The following is a 21,561-nucleotide window of genomic DNA, read 5'->3' as shown; positions in this document are numbered from 1 at the left end:
TTTGTTTCTAATATTTACAAGTATTCTAGTTTCTTTCTATTATCTATTCTTTAGGCATGTCTCTTTTCTTATTAGAAGAGCAGGAGTTATCCAAAATATTTTTAATGCTCTCGTTGTCGAGAAGAATATTAGCATCATGTCCTCTTCTTGTTGATAATGCCCTCTTTCTCCTCCAATCACTGTTATGGATGCAAGCTGCAACCATCAATGCAATGAATCTTGCTTTCATCTACTCACTCATAATATGATAAAACATCGAATGCCCTCATCTTGATCTTTTCAACACGATGATTTCATAGATTTGAGCCAAATAACTCGTTGGTTACAAAGACCGTCTTTTGCTTCTCTCTTGCTTTTGGTGTACATGAAGCTTGAAATCCATCTGCAACATTTGCAACATCTCATCATCTAATGACCTTATAATTCTTGGTTTGTAGTAAGTTGTATTGTAATGTATTTGCTCTTACTTGTATTTTCTTTTATAGTCAGTCCTAAAGGATGGATATCTCGAAGAAAGGAAATTGATTAATGAGTATTCATTGCAAAAGATTTCTCTTTGGTAATTTCACTCAAAAAGATTTTCTATCTTTATGATTTCACTGAAAAGTCTACGAAGATAACTTTTGAAAAAGCTGCACAAATATCTCCTTTAGAATATTTCCATGTTGGACTAACTCATTTTTTTGTATTCTTATATTATTTATTTTATCTTTTACCATTCTTAAGGAATTTGACGGTGGCATTTAGTAAGCCAAGTATGTAACTATTGACAATTCATCGTCCCTAGAAGCATGCTGCTGTATGTGCCTAAATCTCTCTAAGTATCTCATCAGCGAGACCATCTGCTAGATTTACATTGAGTCACCCCATCGCGATGATTGTCTAGCATTTTCTAAACTTTCTAAATGAGATTGTCTGGTACAAATAAAAAGTTATAGAAAGGCTTGGGTGTTTATCCTTAGTTTACTATCTTACCTGAATCCGTCCCTGGAAGCATGCTTGTCATATGCATCAAGTCTCATGTTCTGCTGAAACATTTAGCATAATTAAATGGATTACCCTGATTGCATAGTCATCAGTATAAGAGATACTTGTCTAGTCCTTAAATGACAAAGGGTTGTTCATGTCCTTGACCTCCTAGACTGAGTTATAACATGGTACCATTACGAATTGATGGCGAATCTATGATTCTAGATTGCAACTAACTGTATGATGCAAGGATTAAACCACTTCTTACTGATGGGTTATTACTGTTGATGATTCACCTCAACATGCTTGAAACACTCTATTCTCTCCATACATTCTTCTTTAAAGCTTTATGATTCAGCGTAATGTACCATACGCTGATAAGAGCTTGAAAAATCTATGTCGATGGTTAAGCTAAAACACCACATCTTATCACATGCATCATACCACTCTTACCCATATCTTCTAATAAAAGTGATTCATGAGTTAGCATATGAAACCACACACTGATGAAATCTCGCAATACTATGTCAGTGAACAATAGTTCAAACCCATACGATCTGGAGACATCACAAACTTACTAGGTCACAACTTTTATACATTGAACACTTTGTCCAGTCTCATATTTGCTGTTGATGTCAAAAAGGGGGATATAGACTTTCTAAATGTGAGAAACTACTAAGTGTTATTGATCTGAAGAGAAGAAAAATCTAAAGGGGAGATAAACTGCTCAACTAATAGTTGATATCAACAACACATCATTTATTCGTCTGCGCAACTCAAAAATGATGTTTCTACTACTGATAATCATACATGGGAAGAGTCATACACTTTCTCAGGGAAAGCATTCGTTAAAGCTGAAGAATTTAAAGTTTCAATCTTACTCTTAGGGGAGCACTAGCTGAAAATTTTCAAAGATTAGTTTTGACATCATCATATAAGGGAGATTGTAAGGTCACACCTTATGATCTGATGAGTCAAACACTCTATACGCTGACCACCAGCACTAGCGCCAACGCCAACATCATGGTCAACGCCAACGCCTCAAGCCTTATCAGCATCAGCGTGTAGCTATAGAATCTAATGTAACCTTTGTATATTAGGTAAATATATATATATATATATATATATATACATATATATATATATATATATATATGTTTAGAATAGATAGCAGATCTGATATCTTTGTCATAAAGATCAGTTCTTACTATAGATTAGATACAATCTCTTGATTGAAGGGATATACTTGTATAGATTAGTATATAATCAACATTAGGGTGAAACCCTAATGTATTCGTCTTGGTGACCATCTTTTTGGCAACCCCTTTTTCTTGGTGAATAAACTTCTTTCTTGGTAAAAGATAATTTGGTGAATTCTTTGTGTTCTTTATTTTTCTGTTCTTTATTTGCCTAGTTATTGTGTTCTTGTTTATTATACATGAAGTGTATCCGGTTGATACAAACCTTCAAATCTAACTTCAACCAGATTGCCATAGATATTAATAAGTTATAGTATTATAGGTTTATACTTGAAAGACGCGTTACCCGCCAGTTGAATTGTCAGAAGGATAGTTGTCAATCATCTAAATAATTGTCCAGGTGAGTTATCTCACTATACTATGTACTACAGTATATATCCATGTATGTTAGTATATAGGAGCTAATAGAGTAGAACCTATAGTATAGTCTTTATGAGCTTAATGTTAATATATTTGGAACTAGTATAGTAGAGAGTATAGTCTCTATGTGCATGTATTAGTAGAGTTGAAAGTGTAGTGTCTATGTGACTAAATGCTGTTATTTATTATGGTTAAGTTATAGATTGACGACAAAATGACGACAGGTCGGAAGCTTATAGAACCGAGTGTTGAAGACGAAATGGCAGGTAGGCCGTAAGTCTAAGATACACATATTATTGGTTGATCGTCGAAAGGTCGTGTTCCAATTGGCAGATCGACGAAAGGTCGTGAGGCATTGTTTGTATGCATGTATATATATTGTGGTATATGGTATTTTGGGGAACTCAATAAGTTTTGTGATTACCCAGTTGATTATAAATGTTTTCGGGTACTTTATCGAATCGTAAAAAGGGCAAGGCTCGACCGTACACAAGTGCATTCGCATTATGTTTTCCGCATAATGTAATTATACTCTAATATATTTGATTAAATAAAAAAGAAATATTTATGTTGAAAATTAGAATGTTACAAGTTGGTATTAGAGCCCTGGTTTGAGCGAATTGGATGAACACCCGTGTGATTCCAGAATCAAACTAAGGATATGAATATCTTCACAAATATTTTAAACAAAAAGTAATTTATTCAAAAGAAAAGAATATGATGCATAAGATCCATATTTGTTATGTGTGCTGATATGTGAACTTTTAGAAATACATGCTAGTATGTAGGCTACAGATCTTTTCAGGAATTGCCGGTTAGAATTGTCTGATTCTTAAGATGCATTATAGACTAGAGATTTGTTTGTTATTTGATGCTTAGAACCTATATTGATAATAATTAGTTATTTGACAAATACATTAGGTTGCATGCTCCCGGAATTAAATAGCTTTAGATTGCTTGATTTGGTGCTATTGCTTAGCTCTTGTCTGAGTCCAACCGTTTTAGTGTCCGATATTTCAGTCGACAAACTGTTTGATATTGGCGGCATGTATTTGTATTCGTCTGATAATTGGTTAATATTGGTAAAAGTTCTTCCTCAGCTGATAGCAGGGTGAAATGAATGGAATCCTAGAAGGAGATTCTAGAAAGTGTAGTATGTGCTTGACAGGGCATTGGTAGAGATGCAAAATCCTAGTGGATTCTTGGAAAATATGTTGTATATGCTCATTAGGACACACACACACACACACACACATATATATATATATATATATATATATATATATATATATATATATATATATATATATATATATATATATATATATATATATATATATATATCGCTCGGTCATCGGGTGTAGTGTTGAGAAATGACTTGGAAGCTGCAAGGAAAATGTTGGGACAAGTATTAGTAGGTGTGAAAGGTAGTAGAGGCCTATAATACCCAAAGCACAAGACCCGCACTTGGATCAGGAAGATTCACAAAGTTACTAAGGCACTAGCAGTTTGGTAGATAGTATATCTAACACTATAAATTTGTTTCGCTTTATTTCCACCATTATCTGTAGTATGGTGATGTCCAAGAGAGTGACTCTAAGTTTGGTCCCAAGTAGCCATAAAAGATCGATTCTGAATAAAGTAGATTTGCGTAAGAGGGCTGGTTTTGAGAACCTTATCCGACATAGGGCCCACTTTAGTTGTGAGATTTTAAGAAGGAAGTGATCAACATAATTGACAGAAGGATTGCAACCTTCGTTGAGGCAAAGCAACTAGAAGCTAGAACTGCTATTATTGTGGTGTGGTTATGTGTCGACCTCCTATGATCAAAGGAGGAAGAATCGAGTTGTTAGAATAAGAAGGATTAGAGATATGGAAGGTATCTTCCATACTAGGGCCTGTCTCGTAGAAACAAGGGTTCACCTTGTTATGGATTTTTTTAATAAAGGTCATCAAGGTATGACCATTAAGTCTTATACAATAGTTGTGATAGATACTGCATCAAGGGATGAGTTAGGAAGGATTATGTGTGCATACATTGGGAGTTGAGTGTATGACTCGAGAGTTACGACTAAAGGTCCATCGGAGTATGAAGAAACATGTGTAGGTTCAAACACCACCATCAACGAATAGGTTCAGACCTATTGATTCTTATATAGGAAACTAGGGAAACTGTGATCATTGTAGCTAGTATAGAAAGGCACATGCGGGCATATTTCGTGTGCTTGCACCCATGTGCTTTGGAGATGTTAAGAGGATTGTTACAAGAGGGACAATTTGAACGTGACAAGATGATTATCCCAGAGAAATGAAAAGGATGGAGTGGATCCAACAACCGTCGTTGTTGCTAGTAGTTTGAATACGTTAGTAATGCCCATTTATACCATTTAGACATGCATGTGCGTTAGTGCATTTCTATACAACGTTATGATTGTCACAACCTTATCCTATTTTGGCCGTGCTTTGCAAGGAGACCACTTACAGTAAGAACAAGCAGTAATGCTATGATAAGAATGTCTAAAGTCATTGGATATGACAATCATGAGTTTCTTCAAAGTCAAAAGGAGCTACGAATCACATAAGCAAAGCCAGCTTGGACTTCGGTTAGTTACGAACATCAACAGATGTTGGGTCGAACCCAAGTGGGGGAGAGCCGAGCCATAATGCGAAAGTGCTAAGAGTAGTTTGGCTTTGGCTTTCAACGTCAAGGTCCAGGAAGGTTTCAACACAAGTAATGGAGGTTGTTAGTTTCAGTTTCACAGGAGTAAGGAGGTCTTCTGCTAGAATATCCATAGGCTATAACTTTATTTCTTCTCAAGGAAAGGTTGGTATTTCCTCCCAATAAATCTAATAGGATTTAGGAATTGGCCAAATTCCTAGTGCGGCTCAGATAGCCAAGAGAACCAATTAGATTTGTACCTTTACAGATAAGGGATTTATCCTCGCAACAGAAGATCAGTTAGATAAGGAATTCAGTAGGTCGCATAGTTCTCTATAGAAAATGTCGAGTACTCAACACATATACCACACTTACAGAGTTTGGTTAAAACCACATAGAGGATTCAGTTATCCCATGACAAGGAATTACAATGGTAGGATCAATGTCAAACGAAAGAATGTTTATGTCGTTCGACGACTTCAATTCGTCGTCTCAGGTGCGTATACGTAAAATAAAGGATGCCTAGAAGGAGGTCATTCAAGATGGACTATTCCAGTTAAGAGAGGCGGTAATACCATCCAAGGGATACAAGTGTATCAGTAGTATACACAATATGATTAGCGGATCAAGTTGTTGATCCAGGTTCAACCAGACGGTCATGATGTTATCAACATAAGTTGATATTAACTAAGAGTCCCTATCATTAATTGGAAACAATTCAACTTTAGGAGCGACTCGCTGTTAAAACTTGTGTAAGAAGTAGTAGGTGCTGAAGATTCGGTTGTGGAGACACCTCAGTAGGTGTCAACAAAAGATCGAACTGCAAAGAAAAGATCTAAGGACTTCCTTTGAGATTTAGAACTACAGTAAGATGGTAGGATATTATCAGGAAGTTATTCAGGTTCTTAGGATGCAAGGTTTCAGTTAGCGATAAAAACACAAAAGGATAATAAGTAACTAGTGTAAATTTTCTAGACACACTCGTTCAACTAAGGGTTATCTTAGATAATCGTCGATTTCAACGGCGTATACGCCATTAATATCATAGTTTTTCGAAGTAAGTTACATGTTTGGTTTAGGTATCGATAAGCGTAAAGGTTTATATAAAATTAGGACCGAAGTTTAACATTAATAGGTTGACATAAGATGAGACTTTAGCATTTGTATCATGTAGATTAAGGACCTCAGATCGGTTGTAGCCTCAAAAGTTTAAATAGTAAAATTTTACTTACCTGCACTAAACTACTATTCGATTAGGTGCACTGCCTATCGTGTGTTGCCTATCATGTGTTAGTTTTTTTACCCCGGCAACGGCGCCAAAAACTTGATACGTGCAAGATATACTAGTTTTAATCCTAACTAATTTAAACAAAAACCAACACACGATAGGCAGTGTACCTAATCGAATGGTAGTTTAGTGCAGGTAAGTAAGGTATCGAACACAGGGAACAGTAAAAACAATTAAAAATACTACTAATGTTAACTAATTTTAACAATGATTAAAAAGGGGGTTTCTCTAGTTTTACAAGACTAGAAACTTAGACAATCAATTAAGCACTTAAGAAAGAAACAATTAACAAGTAATTGAAGGAAAAAAGATGACTTGATTCAAGAATATTAAAGAGACTTTCGTTTAGTTTCGATTCACTTACTCCGATGGTTGATTTCGTGGCAAGTGCAATGGATTAATGTATTATCAATTACCGATTTCTAATATGATTAGGTTCATGTTCACTATTACTAATCCTTCAGCAAACAAATCAATTCAATAAGTGATTAGTTGATTAAAGTAACAGGTTTACTAGTATTAAGTTCGAATCATGCAAGACTTGTAATGGTGGTTAATTAAATTGGTTGGTTCAGTTAACTCATATATGGTTGGTGATCATATATAGCTCATACATTAACTTATTTATTTTCTTATTAACCCTGCGTTATGCTCACAACACTAGACTTACAATCTTGATGGTAACAAAAGCATAAGAGGCAAGCAATCAAGATGATGTTCATGCAATCTCTATAAACTTATTAATTAACATGAAATAATTATCATTAACACATAAGGTTCTTTTAACAAGCTTAGCATGATGAATAATCAATTACACATAATCCAAAATCACAAAATCAACTCATAGTTATAAGATCCTTTACTCTAAACGAAAGTAGGGTGTTTAGCTCATGACTTCAGCAGAAAAAATCATAAAAATGAAATCCAATATTGTAAACATGATGTAAATAAGAGAATTAAGTAAAGTAATGATGATTTGCCTTTGATCTCTTCAATAGCAAGCTCCTAGTCGAATTCTGTAATCCACAGCTCCTTGGGGATGTCTTTGGTCTCTAAAAATCGATAAAAACCCCCAACATCCATTAGGTTTACAAAAAGAAACGATCCCCAAATAGATTCTTAAAAACGGTGCAACACGGCGTGTTTTATGACCCAACACGTCGTGTTCTTCATTAAAAACACATGTACGGCAAGGCACTTTTCTATCGGGATTTTCCATCTCAACACACCGTGTTCAGAGATAACACGTCGTGTTCTTCTTCATTTTCTTCTTTTTCTTTAAAATCCAAGATCCAAGCTTCTAATTGCCAATTCTGCTTCCTTTTCCTTCCAAGCATGTCTTTGTTGCTGCAAATGAAATTTTAAACTAATTAAGTACCTGTTGTTCAATATTTCAAACAAATGCAACTTAAAATATTAAGATAATGCATGAATTATATGATTAAATATGCTAATATCAACATACCCCACACTTGACTTTTGCTTGCCCCCAAGCAAAACTGGATTTTAGCATACCAATACCACATAAGACAATCCGAATTGAACCAAGCCATTATGCCAAGACCGCAACGCATGTATTTATGTCTAATTTTTCCTAAGAACCTCCCTAATCCTAAATACTTACAATCTTCATAAACACTCACCCACTTTTTCTGAACAACGCTCATTTTATGCATCCCTCCGAATCTATCCGCAGAAGACTTTCTTAACCTCAAGGTATATTTGGTTAAACCCCCAAGCATACATATGGAAAAATAACCTACAAAATAAAATGACAAATAAAATAAAATAACAACTTTTTCTTTGAATCTTTGATAATTTGTAGCTCTTCTTCATGTATTCATAACTTGTAGATTCTTTCAAACATTGCAACACTCTTTTTTTTTTTTTTTCATACGCACTTTTTTTACTCAAAACTAAAAATCCTAGAAAAACATATGCTTACGCAAGGGGTTTTAACTTCAACCTTTATTGATTAAAGGCATTAGTCTCAGTGTGCAATGACTACTTAAGCTTTCTTGGATACATTTTAAGTGCACGATGCTAAACATGTTGCGTCCCTCAACTAAGCAAGGTTATGTTTTTGTTCCATGATTTCACTAGGATAAGGAGGCCACAAATACACTATATATGTTGGCTCAACTAATCATCAGTTATGTATTGCATCATCAAACACAATACTAGCATGGAATCCTAATTGCTTTTACCATAATTTTCTAAATTATCCAAGCAATTTTTTTATGCAATTTTTTTTAAATGATACCTAGATTCTAATGTAACTAATGTAACCAACCCCCTACCCCACACTTATCTCAGGTAATGTCCCCATTGCATGCTATGAAAAATAAAGAAAAAGTAAAAAGAAGGGAAAAAAGGAACATACTCCCCTGGGATAGAAGTGGCGAGGTTGATTTTCTTTTTTATGCTCCTTTTTCAGCTGACTTTGGCATGGGAACAACTCATCCATGCCTTGGTTGTCATATGTCTCGTGTGGTTGAAATCTCGTAAAATAACTGGAAAAATCATCTTGGAACACCTCGGAATGGACTCAAGGAATATGGACAATGCCTTCCTTGAGTAGGCACAAATCAATGAATCGAAAAGGTTGGCTGAAGCATAAACACGCCGAGTTGTAAGGGAAACGCGCCGTGTTGAACTATTGCTCAGAAAGAAGTCATGTTTTTTCACTGGAACACGTCGTGTTTGTTTATGACCACGACGTGTTTGACGGTCATCACGTGATTTGACTCTTTTCTGCTTTAACAATGATTTTGTGGGTTAGAGAGGGTATAAATGCTATACACCTTTCTATATCTTCTGTGACATGATCCCTCTCAGTAATTATAAGCATCATAATCAAAATTTTCATCAAAAATATTCTATTCTCTCGTCAAAGACTCAAACCCTCTCTTGATTCCTCTCACGCTTTAAATATTCGCTCAATTCTCAACCTAACTTCTGCAGAAATCAAAAACAACAACTACATTAAAAAAATGAAAGAAAAACTAAATTAAGATTCCTAAATTACTCCTAATAAACTAAAAGTTTAAAACAATCAAACACGCACAAATAAAGACAAATAAAAATAGTTTCAAAAATTTCAGACAAAAACCAAAATTGAAAAAGGATAGTCAGTCATCATCTTCTCTTCCGGCTCCGCTCCCACCGGCTACTCCTTGCATCTCGCTCCATAATTCATCCCAACTAGGGATGTGAGGATAAAAAGTAGGATACCCGTCCGATCGTAAAATTTGCAATTGTTGGTAAAGGATATCGGTGCACATGTTTTGATAGTTAATCCCCCGACCAATATTATCTTGGTACCTCCTCATTGCCCGATTATACAAGTCCATGGGCATCTCATCCTCCACGGGGATCACTAGGGGCTCCTTGTGAATGTCGTCGGGGTGTTTCCTTACCCGTCTCCCGCTTGCTCCGGTTGCACTACATCGTCGTCATTGGGAATAAAGTAAATATTCCCTCCATTGTCTTGTACAATCCGAGCCCTATTGTAATGAAGAACATTGAAGCGACGTGTTCGCAACATAGTCAAGAAACTCCCTGCCCCTCTTTCAAACAACCCATAGGACCTAGCCAATTTTGTCACCAACATACCACCACAGATTGGCTCCCCCTTTTTATCCTTTGTCGCCCTTCCCGCCATATACTTTGCTAAACAATGCGATATGTTGCAGAAAACCCCGCGTGTGAGAATGCACCATAAGAAAAATATATCAAGGTTGGGAACCTTATCATAATCCTTCCTCATGTTAATAGTACTCGGGATAAAACAGTGAATGAGGCGGTGAATAGGTGACCAAATGTCACCTTCTTGAGCCACCGATGGAATGTGAACACCATTGGCGATAGTGGTCCACCAATTCGCCCCATTAACACCTTACGGCAGTTCCGTGTGACAAGTATCTAAAAAGGCACCAAAGCCCTCGGTCATAGCCTCTGATCGATTGTATAGATCCAATCTCCAAGCCAACTCTGCAACACTACACTCCCTTCGCTCCCCACCCAAACAAAAAGTTAGGTTTTCCATGTCAAAAGCATCACTTTGTCCTCTAAACCGAACGATAGCATAAAATTCCAAGCACAGTTCCTTGTAAATCGATTCTTAAATTTGAAACAACCTCCTCCAACTTGTACACGTAATCCTTACCCCATCACCCATAAAAATCTTATTCAAATATGGGTTCATTGCATCAACTATCCCAGCTTGCTACAGCCAGTGCCAATCCACTTCACTTGTGATGTAAAACTCTCTTGTCTTTAGTTTCTCCAGTTTGTTCTGCCATTCCGCTAGAAACCCCAAATGAACGACTTTTTGGAATATTGTAGCATGGGAAACCTGCTTGTACTTGTGGAGCTTATTGGCTTCTCTGGCCTCTCCTCATCTTTTCTGCACAATTAAACAACAAAAGAGAAAACCAAAAGCCAAAAGAGATTAAAATAACATTTTCAGCAAAAACTGGGTTTACTAAACATCAAACTTGCCGTGTTGGATGAACAACATGTCGTGTTCGATGAACAGGTTGGCTGTCAAGTTTTGAATCAAACCCATATCGACCAAATTAACTTAAAACAAGTCAAGGGGTTTGCTTAGAACACTGTAATATGCACATAAACATAAGAAAATCCGGCCAAAATGCCCTAATTTGGTTTAACATGTAAACTGGACACAAGACCTAGGAAAACCTTCACCTAAAACAGAATTGGGGGTTAAAAATCTTACTTTTCTTGACGAAAATGAAGCAAAACCGAAGGAATTGGAGATTGAGGGTGCTTGAAGCAAACTCGGTGTGTTTGGGGGTAGTTGGTAAAAGGTGAAAACGAGTTTTTGCCCTTTTAGGGTTAGAGAACCTTTTTGACTGTGTTTAAAAATGATCTATTTTCAGTAACTGCTAAAGCAACACACCATGTTGGGGTAGCAACACGTCGTGTTGAAACGAGAATCTTCGAAAAATCATGAAATTTTGCCCAAACACGGCATGGGAAGAGCTCATCCACGCCGTTTTGGGTGTTCAGAACAAAAAAATTTATGTTTTCTCATTAACGTTTTTACCACACCCCACACTTAAGCCTTGCTTGCCCTCAAACAACATTTTAAGTATCAAAAGGAAAAGATGAAAATCCTTAATAAAACATTATAAAATAAAGGGAATTAAAGACAAAAAACACAAAGAAAGAGAAATGAAAAGAAATGCAAACTCAAAAGACGGGTTTCCTCCTTCAAGCGCTTCTTTTTTAGGGAGTCTTGAGTTGGACTCCTTTCTGCCCTACGTTGTGGCGGCCTCCTCCAAGTCCATGCCTTCTCCCATTTCCTCTTTGCTTGGCATTCCTTCTGCGTAATGTTTGACTCTATGCCCATTTACCTTAAAGGTTGATCCATCTTTGTTGAATAGCTCGATTCCCCATATGGATACACTTGCTTTATCTTGAATGGCCCGGATCATCGTGTACGCAACTTTCCAGAAAAAGTTTCAACCTTGAGTTGTAAAGGAGAACTTTTTGTCCGGCTTTAAATTCCTTATTCCCTTTCAGCCTTGCAACGTGCCATTTTTTTGTCTTATCCTTGTAGATCAACGAGTTTGTGTATGACTCGTTTCTCAACTCTTCCAAGGCATTCATTTGCAAAATCCGATTGGTGCGCAATTCACTCGGTTCAAAGTTGCATGTCTTTAATGCCCAATACGCCTTGTGCTCGAGTTCCACTGGTAAATGGAAATTCTTCCCAAAAACTAACCTATAAGGCATAGTCCCAATGGGTGTCTTGAACGCGATGCGAAATGCCCAAAGCACATCATCGAGTTTGTCCGACCATTCCTTCCTTTTACTCCCCACTGATCTTTCCAAGATTCTCTTGGGTGCCCTATTTGTGATCTCGGTTTTCCCATTCGTTTGAGGATGATATGGTGTTGCAAACCTATGTTATACCACACACTTCTATAACACTTTTGCAAGTTGATCATTAGAAAAATGGGTTCCCCTGTCACTTATAAGTGCTTTTGGCACTCCAAAACGAGAGAATAATTTCCAAAGAAACTCCACAACCACCCTCGCTTCATTGGTAGGTAGTGCATGCGCTTCTTCCCACTTGGAAACATAGTCGACTGCCACAAGGATGGACTTGTTTCCTCTAGATGATGGGAATGGTCCCATAAAGTCTAATCGCACACCTCACAGACTTGGATGCTCCTTTGTGGCATCTCGTTCCTTGCTGATATATTTCACGTCCTCTTGCATGAGTTACACTCTTTAACATAAGTAGTAGCATCCTTGAAGATCGTTGCCAATAAAAACCTGCATCAAACACTTTCTTGGCTGTATATTGAGCTCCATGATGTCCTCCCGTAGGCCCGTGGTCACAATGTCTCAACATATCCTGGATTTCCTTTCCAAACACGCATCTCCTAATGATACCATCTGCACAACTTCTAAAAATATAAGGCTCATCCCAGATGTAATATTTGATTTCTGAGAAGTGATTTTTCTTCTGATGGTGAGTTAACCCCTTCGGAAGATAGCTGCCTGCAAAAAAGTTTGCAATATCTGCATACCAAGGCTCTTCTCCTACTACCATCATTAAGTACTCCTCTGGTAAATCATCTCCAATACCCTTGTTTTCCATTTCTTCCCTTTCTAGATTTTCCAATCTAGAGATGTGGTCAGCCGCTACATTTTCCATTCCCTTTTTGTTCCTGATCTCGATGTCAAATTCTTGAAGTAAGAGTACCCACCGGATCAGTCTTGGTTTGGCATCCTACTTGGCAAACAAATATTTTATAGCAAAATGGTCAGTAAAAACAATTGTTTTGGACAAAATTAGGTAGGAACGAAACTAGTCAAATGTATAAACCACGACCAATAAATCTTTTTTAGTAGTGGTGTAATTTTCTTGGGTCGGGTTTAATGTCTTGCTCGCATATTAAATGGGTTGAAAGTGTTTATCAAACGTTTGACCAAGCACGACTCCCAAAGCATAGTCACTGACATCGCACATTATTTCAAAGAGAAAGTTCCAATTCGGGGCGATAATGATCGGGGCATTAGCCAATTTTGCTTTTAGAATTTCAAAAGCTTTTAAGAATTCATTAGAAAAATCTTGCATCTTTTAAAAGTAATTGAGTTAAATGTCTAGTTATTTTAGAAAAATCCTTGATAAAACGGCGGTAAAACCCCGCGTGACCTAAAAAACTCCTAACGCCCTTCACATTAGTTGGTGGGGGTAACTTGGCAATGGTGTCGATCTTTGCTCGATCCACCTCAATCCCCGATTTGGAAAATTTATGACCTAATATGATTCCTTCCTTCACCATGAAATGACATTTTTTCTAATTTAAGACTAAATTGGTCTTTTTGCACCTAGCAAGCATCAAATCAAGGTTAGTAAGACAGTCATCAAAAGAAGAGCCAAAGACTGAAAAGTCATCCATAAATATTTCCATAAACTTCTCCACCATGTCATCGAATATGGCCATCATGCATCGTTGAAAAGTGGTTAGCGCATTGCATAACCCAAATGACATGTGTCGATATGAAAAATTTCCACTTAGATAGTTGAATGTCGTCTTCTCTTGATCTGTGGGGTCAATGGGAATTTGGAAGTAACCTGAATATCCATCTAGAAAACAGTAATAGCAATGACTAGATAAACGTTCAAGCATTTGATCAATAAAAGGAATATGGAAGTGGTCTTTGCAAGAGACATCGTTTAGCTTGCGATAATCGATGCACACTCGCCAACCGGTTACCGTTCGTGTAGGTATGAGCTCATTCTTCTCGTTTGTAACGCCCGTCATTCCTCCTTTCTTTGGCACTACTTGTAATGGACTCACCCATTGGCTATCGTAAATGGAGTAGATGATTTCAGCATCCAAGAGCTTCACGACCTCCTTCTTGACCACCTCTTGGATGTTTGGGTTTAATCGTCTCTCATGTTGTACTACCAGATTTGCTCCTTCTTCTAGGTTGATCTTGTGCGAGAAATAGGAAGGACTAGTGCCCTTGATGTCGGTAATTTTCCAAGCAATGGCATTCTTCCTTTTTTTAAAAACCTTCATGAGACTTTCCTTTTCAATTGGTGCAAGGCCAGCAGCAATAATAACCGGCTTTTGTTCATCCTCTTCCAGAAAAACGTATTCCAAGTGTTCCGGTAAAGTTTTGAGTTCCATTTGTGTCTTCTGATCACTGAACACGGCGTGTACATTTGCAAAGCACGCCGTGTTGTCGTCGGTTCCTTCGTCATATCGCGATTTTCGACCCAAACACGTCGTGTTGATTCTTCAGAATGTCTTGTAAGTTCTTTGAATTCACTTCCTTCAAGCAACCTTTCCATCTCTTTTAGAGCATTCTCAGCATCAAAGTCCCCTTCTGATAAGAATGTGAATCCTCCTGATTTGTCTTCTTGCCAGCTTGCCAATTCTTTTTCCAAAAGGTCTTCAAACGTGTCCACCAAGAAGACCGTATCATCACTAAACCTGGAATGCTTCATGGCTCGATCTACTCCAAAGGTAATAACATCTTCTCCTACCCGGAGAGTGAGTTTAGACTCTCTCACATCCACTAGGGCTCAAGCGGTACTTAGAAATGGTCTTCCAAGGATTATTGGAACTTGATTTTCTTCTTCCATATCTAACACGATAAAATCTACAGGAAATACGAATTTGTTAACATTCACCAATAGATCCTCGCATATCCCTCTTGGAAATGTCACCGTATTGTTTGCTAGATGAATTGCCATACGGATGGGCCTCGGTTCCGGAAGGTTTAACTTTTTGAAGAATAAGTAGGGCATAAGCTTTACACTAGCTCCCGAATCAGCCAATGAATAGCTTGTACCTAAGTTCCCGAATTGACATGGAAAAGTTAAACTTCCTAGGTCCCCCATCTACTTTGGTAGTTTGTTCTACATCGCGGTTGAGCAATTCTCGTTCAGAACCACCTTAGATGCCTCCTCCATCTTCTTTCTATTGGTGAGAAGGTCCTTTAAGAACTTATCATACTTTGGCATTTGATCCACCGCCTCAATGAATGGGATGCTGATTTTGAGGGCCTTGATGTGCTCAAGAAACTTCTTATAGTCTTCATTCTTTTTATCTTGTCTAGCTCGGCTCAGGAATGGCAATGGAGGCTGATACGGCTTTACCGAAGGGGTTTTATTTTCTTCAGTCGGCAAACACGATGTGTCCTTCTCCTGAACACGCCGTTTTGAGTCTTCAAAATGCGATTCTCAGTTTTCTTTGTCTACTTCCTGCACCACTTTTGGATCTTCACTTGGGATTGGGGCCATAGGTGTGACAATTTTTCCACTCCTAGTTGTCACAACATTGATGTGTGACCCTCTCGGATTTTGCTCGGTGTTTCTTGGAAGTCTGCCTGGTGACCCTTCATTGAATTGCTTAGCAAGTTGCCCGAGTTGCTTCTCGATATTGAGGATTGAAGCTTGCTGATTCCTCATGAGGGCTTAATGATCTCTCATCATAGCTTGTCGATCTCTCATTTTCGCATCGGTTTCATCATGCCTTTTTTCTGACGCGGCTGCAAAACGAGTGAGCATTGCTACAAGATCCGTCTTCTTTTCGGGCACCGGTTCTTCTTTTTTATAGTACCCACTCGCCTTTTGTTTGTACTTCTCCTCCTTGGCCTTCTTGTATTCATCATATGGTAGCTACTCCTTTTTCGGTTTCCTCCAATCTTCATCATACCTATCCCCACTTGAATAACACACTTGGGCCTTTCGGTTTCCATTCTAGTCAAGGTCAGAATCTTTTGTGAGATGTGGACCGCTACAGTTATCGCACCCCACACGAATGGCATGGATGGATCGGTCCATCTTTGTCATTCGATGATCCATGCTTTCCAATTTGGCCATTACCGCCCCCATATCATCTGAAACTGCATTCACTGTCCCTCGAGTGGTGTCATTCAAGGATTATGATATTCTCTTGAGTGTTTAGAGAATTCTTCAATCAAATCTTTTATCACGGCTGGTGCTTTCTTCGTTAGTGGTCCTTAGGATTCAAGGAGTTGCTAGTTGTCACATTTACTCCATCGTAGAAAATGGAGACTTCCTGTTGCACATTGAGGTCATTCTGGGGACAATTTCTCAGCAACCCTTTGTACCTCTCCCATACTTCATAAAGTGTTTCACCTCCTTGTTGTTCAAAATTGGCGATTGCTTTCTTTAACTTTGAGGCCTTCGAGGGGGGGGGGGAGAACTGCTGAATGAACTCTTCACGCATCTTTAGTCATGTGGTTATTGATCATGGGGGAAGTGCCTTTAACCATTCCTTCGCGGCACCCTTGAATGTAACAGGTAGCATCCTAAGTAGCACAATCTCGCGTGGCACATTTGGAATTTTGAAGTACTTGGCTATGTCGTTGACCTCGTCAATACGCTTATAGGCATCTTCATGATCCTTCCCGTAGAATGGGATGTCCTTCAGTTGGGCGAGTATGTGACCCTTCAGCTTAAAATTTGTTTTTGCTGAAATGGTGTGTTGCACAAGACCTGGTCCAGTATCCTCACGCATCCTCTTCTCGTATTCCTCCATGGATATATCCGTAATATCCGCCATCTTTACTTCAGGGTCGGGTTTACTATTTTCTTCAGACTTGGGTGTTTCAGGCTCGTGATCCGCTACCTTGTATTCTTAAGTTTTCTCGAAACTTTCAAAACTGCTTGATTCCCCGATTGCTTTGTCCTAGTTTTTGCGAAATATTAATTACGGATCTCCCAATGGTGGAACTACTGTAGAATTAGAGTTCTTGGTCATAAACTAACTAAAACAAAAACAGAAAATCACGCGTAAAACGAACAAAAATGAAAACTGGAAACATGATAAACACGATGTGTTCAAAGAAGAACACATCGTGTTTTATGCAAAAACAGAATAACAAATAAGAAAATTAAAACATACAAACTTGTAACTTTATATGAGATAAATCTCACACAAAGGATCGATAACAATTAGCAAATAAAATTAACTATTTAGAACCGTTCCCCGGCAACGGCACAAAAAACTTGATACATGCGAGGTATACTAGTTTTAATCCTAACTAACTTAAACAAAAACCAACACACGATAGGCAGTGTACCTAATCGAATAGTAGTTTAGTGCAGGTAAGTAAGGTATCGAACAAAGGGAATAGTAAAAACAATTAAAAATACTACTAATGTTAACTAATTTTAACAATGATTAAAAAAGGGGTTTCTCTAGTTTTGCAAGACTAGAAACTTAGACAATCAATTAAGCACTTAAAAAAGAAACAAGTAACAACTAATTGAAGGACAAAATATGACTTGATTCAAGAATATTAAAGAGACTTCTGTTTAGATTCGATTCACTTACTCCTATGGTTGATTTCGTGGCAAGTACAATGGATTAATGTATTATTAATTACCTATTTCTAATATGATTAGGTTCATGTTCACTTAACCCATATATGGTTGGTCATCATATATAGCTCATACATTAACTTATTTATTTTCTTATTAACCCTAGGTTATGTTCACAACGCTAGGCTTACAATCTTGATGGTAACACAATCATAAAAGGGAAGCAATCAGGAAGATGTTCATGCAATCTCAATAAACGTATAAATTAACAGAAAATAATTATCGTTAACACATAAGGTTATTTTAACAAGCTTAGCATGATGAATAATCAATTAAACATAATCCAAAACCACAAAATCAACTCATAGTTATAAGATCCTCTACTCTAAACGAAAGTAGGGTGTTTAGCCCATGACTTTAGCAGAAACAATCATAAAAACGAAATCCAATATTACATACATGATGTAAACAAGAGAATTAAGTAAAGTAATGATGATTTCCCTTTGATCTCTTCAATAGCAAGATCCTAGTCGAATTCTGTAATCCACAGGTCCTTGGGGATGTCTCTGGCCTCCAAAAATCGATAAAAACCTCCAGCATCCATTAGGTTTACGAAAAGAAACGATCCTTAAATACATCCTTAAAAATGATGCAACATGGTGTGTTCTAGGACCCAACATGTCGTGTTCTTCATTAAAAACATGTGTACGGCAAGGCACTTTTCCATCAGGATTTTCCATCTCAACACGCCGTGTTCAGAGATAATATGTCGTGTTCTTCTTCAATTTCTTCTTTTTCTTCAAAATCCAAGATCCAAGCTTCCAATTGCCAATTCTACTTCTTTTTCCTTCCAAGCATGTCTTTGTTGCTGTAAATGAAATTTTAAACTAATTAAGTACCTTTTGTTCAATATTTCAAACTAATGCAACATAAAATATTAAGATAAAGCATGAATTATATGATTAAATATGCCAATATCAGATGATGACTGGGTTACTTTGGGACAGTCAGATAATGGTTGTTAGTCTTTAAAACCACCGAAGGGTTGATCATGAGTCTTCAAACTCAATGGGGATGATTACAATAGCGATCTAGCATCATAAAAACAATAGTTGGATGGTATCACGACATGTCGTTAGCAGGAATAGGAACAAATTTCCTGACTGATAGTCATACCTTATTACAGGTAAAGTAGTTAGAGCCTTGTGAGAAGGTTGTTGGTGACTTAATGTTCATTATTATCTAATAGGTTGGGAGATGAGCAAGCCTTATAATGATTTTGTCATCACTACCGGAGTATTGGTTCTAGAGTTTTCAAACCAATTAACCTATTATATTGGCTTTGTTAGATTTCAGGATGTTGGAACACCTGAACTAGGTAGCGAGACCACTTGCAATCTAGGTTCATTTGTATTTAAGGGTATATTGTAGAAAGTTGTTGTAGAACACAAATCCAGAATGATATATCATAAGACTTTTATAGAGGTACGTTCTGGAAAGTGGATTCCATTAGAGAGTCATGAATAAATTTCCCTTGCTACTCGCTTTATAATGAGTCGACTGTGTTCCTTGTCAAAGGCACAAATCATCATTTCACGTCTAAAGGCGATCTTCAGTCGTAGAGTATAAATTCTGGAGGTCCAGATCTACGAGTTCCCAACTTTGGAAGACTTCACGAGGAGTTTCAGAGTACGTCTAAGGTAGAAAACGAAGTTCTGTGGGCGAACTTGATGCGAAAACGTAGGCTAGATCACTAGTTAATCTCGATAACTCCGATAATATGACGTTCAGGTGTGCTAGGAGTAGGATTTTACGGACAAAAGTTTTGTAAGTGGGGAGAGTTGTAACACCCTGTTTTCACCCCTCTATAGGATTTAATATAAACCCTTTTGTTTATAATATTCAAAGTAGAAATATATTATTTTTTAGGCAAATTAATCATCACAAAAATGTAGAAGAAGTTAATACAAATTTCATAGATATAAAAAACGCTTAAATTTGACTTTGTATGAAGAAGCTATGATCCTTTGAAATTCCGCGTTCAGCCCTATACGGCAAAGCGTGTCGTAAAACGTGACTTGGAGATAGGTTGCTTATTAGCCTAAGTAATATAAACAAAAGTTATAGTAATCGTAAAAGCGAAAGCATGCATATAAAGAACGCTCAGATCTGACTTCGCATGCGGAAGTTATAATTTTTTGAAGTTTCAGCGCAACAATGTGCTAGGAGTAGGATTTTACGGTCGAAAGTTTTGTAAGTGGGGAGAGTTGTAACACCCTATTTTCACCATTCTATAGGATTTAATATAAACCCTTTTGTTTATAAAATTCAAAGTAGAAATAGATTACTTTTTAGGCAAATTAATCATCACAAAAATGTAGAAGAAATTAATACAAATTTCGTAGATATAAAGAACGCTTAAATTTGACTTCGTATGAAGAAACTATGATCCTTTGAAATTTCGCGTTCAGCCCTATACGGCAAAGCGTGTCGTAAAACGTGACTTGGAGATAGGTTGCTTATTAGCCTAAGTAATATAAACAAAAGTTATAGTAATCGTAAAAGCGAAAGCATGCATATAAAGAACGCTCATATCTGACTTCGCATGCGGAAGTTATAATTTTTTGAAGTTTCAGCGCAACAATGTGCGACACAGAAATCAAAATTAAAATCGGTTGAGTGTTATCCAAAACAATATAAATGAGTGTTGAAGATCTCGTAAATACCAATCTGTCAATATAAAGAACATCGAGAACAAAGTCTGTATGAGGAAGTTATGAATTTTGCACGGACTTTGTCAGTCTAAGCCTCTATAAAAATATGCATTAAAAATAGAGTGAGAATTAGCCGACGGAGTGTAAATGAAAGTTGTAGTACTAGTCGATATCTATGCATGGAAATAAAGAATGTTGAAAATGGAGCTCGTATAAGGGGGATACGATTCTCATAAAATAAAAATGGAATTTCGCGCACACAATGCGCATGGACGCGATGTGCACGTCTTCTATAAGGTGGGCGTGGACTTCTAGCTTTTTTACACGTGGCAGCCATATAATGGATTAGCATAGCGCAGAGGCATGGTGTGCCTAGGAAAGAGCCCCCCCGCCCCTCTCTTAAAACCCCTATAAATAACCATTCAAACCCCTTCTCATTCTCATACCAATCCTATTACATCTCTCTCTAGTCTGACTTTTCTTGACTTTTATGGGGTTTTTAAGAATCTTATTTTTAGAAAAATTCTAGGGCAATAGTAAGCCGGTCAGAAAGGAGTGCTCAATATTGAGGTTCCGCCCCCGACTTTTTGGGTTTTTCACTAGAAATATATGTAAGTTAAGCTATGCTTATTAGGATTTTAGAGTAACTTATAATTATGGTTATATTCGTTACTAAGAACCTATAAGTATCATATTAGTCATTAATTCCAGTTAAATATTATGATTGTTTACTTACGAGAGAGGTGTCTAGAATGGGCATGTTGACATGGTTGCTTAATTTCAGAATAACTATATGACGAAATTATCATGCCTCCCAACTATCCTGTTTGGCTTATCCTAATTTGATAGCCATGAAAGTATATTTAGAATTAGTGAAGAATCTAACTTCTACCAGATTTCCATAGATATTAATAAGTCATAGTATTATAGCCAATACTTGATACATGCGTTACCAGCCAATTGAA

The 21,561-nt window shown here is 37.2% G+C and overlaps 1 protein-coding gene and 1 non-coding gene across 2 annotated transcripts; one reads left to right on the top strand and one right to left on the bottom strand.

Moving 5' to 3' along the window:
• Positions 1 to 43: 43 nt before the first annotated feature.
• Positions 44 to 15,035, bottom strand: LOC145122386 (uncharacterized). The gene is made up of 9 exons (XM_079057990.1): positions 14,872 to 15,035; positions 13,963 to 14,824; positions 13,756 to 13,851; positions 13,536 to 13,652; positions 12,721 to 13,304; positions 12,030 to 12,467; positions 10,893 to 10,943; positions 316 to 382; positions 44 to 229 (listed from the first exon to the last, which is right to left on the bottom strand). Exons 1-9 carry the CDS (start codon positions 15,033 to 15,035, stop codon positions 44 to 46), a joined length of 2,565 nt encoding a protein of 854 aa, XP_078914116.1.
• Positions 15,036 to 16,627: 1,592 nt separating this feature from the next.
• On the top strand, positions 16,628 to 16,734 carry LOC145123096 (small nucleolar RNA R71). The gene has a single exon (XR_013714975.1). It is a non-coding gene; the product is annotated as a small nucleolar RNA R71 (small nucleolar RNA).
• The last annotated feature ends 4,827 nt before the right edge of the window (positions 16,735 to 21,561 follow it).

Source organism: Lactuca virosa, chromosome 6 (genome assembly GCF_052849685.1).
Source record: "Lactuca virosa cultivar CGN04683 chromosome 6, Lactuca_virosa_CGN04683_v6, whole genome shotgun sequence".
NCBI lineage: Eukaryota > Viridiplantae > Streptophyta > Magnoliopsida > Asterales > Asteraceae > Lactuca > Lactuca virosa.
The sequence above is the reverse complement of the archived record's forward strand: the minus strand, read 5'-3'. Positions and strand labels throughout refer to the sequence as shown.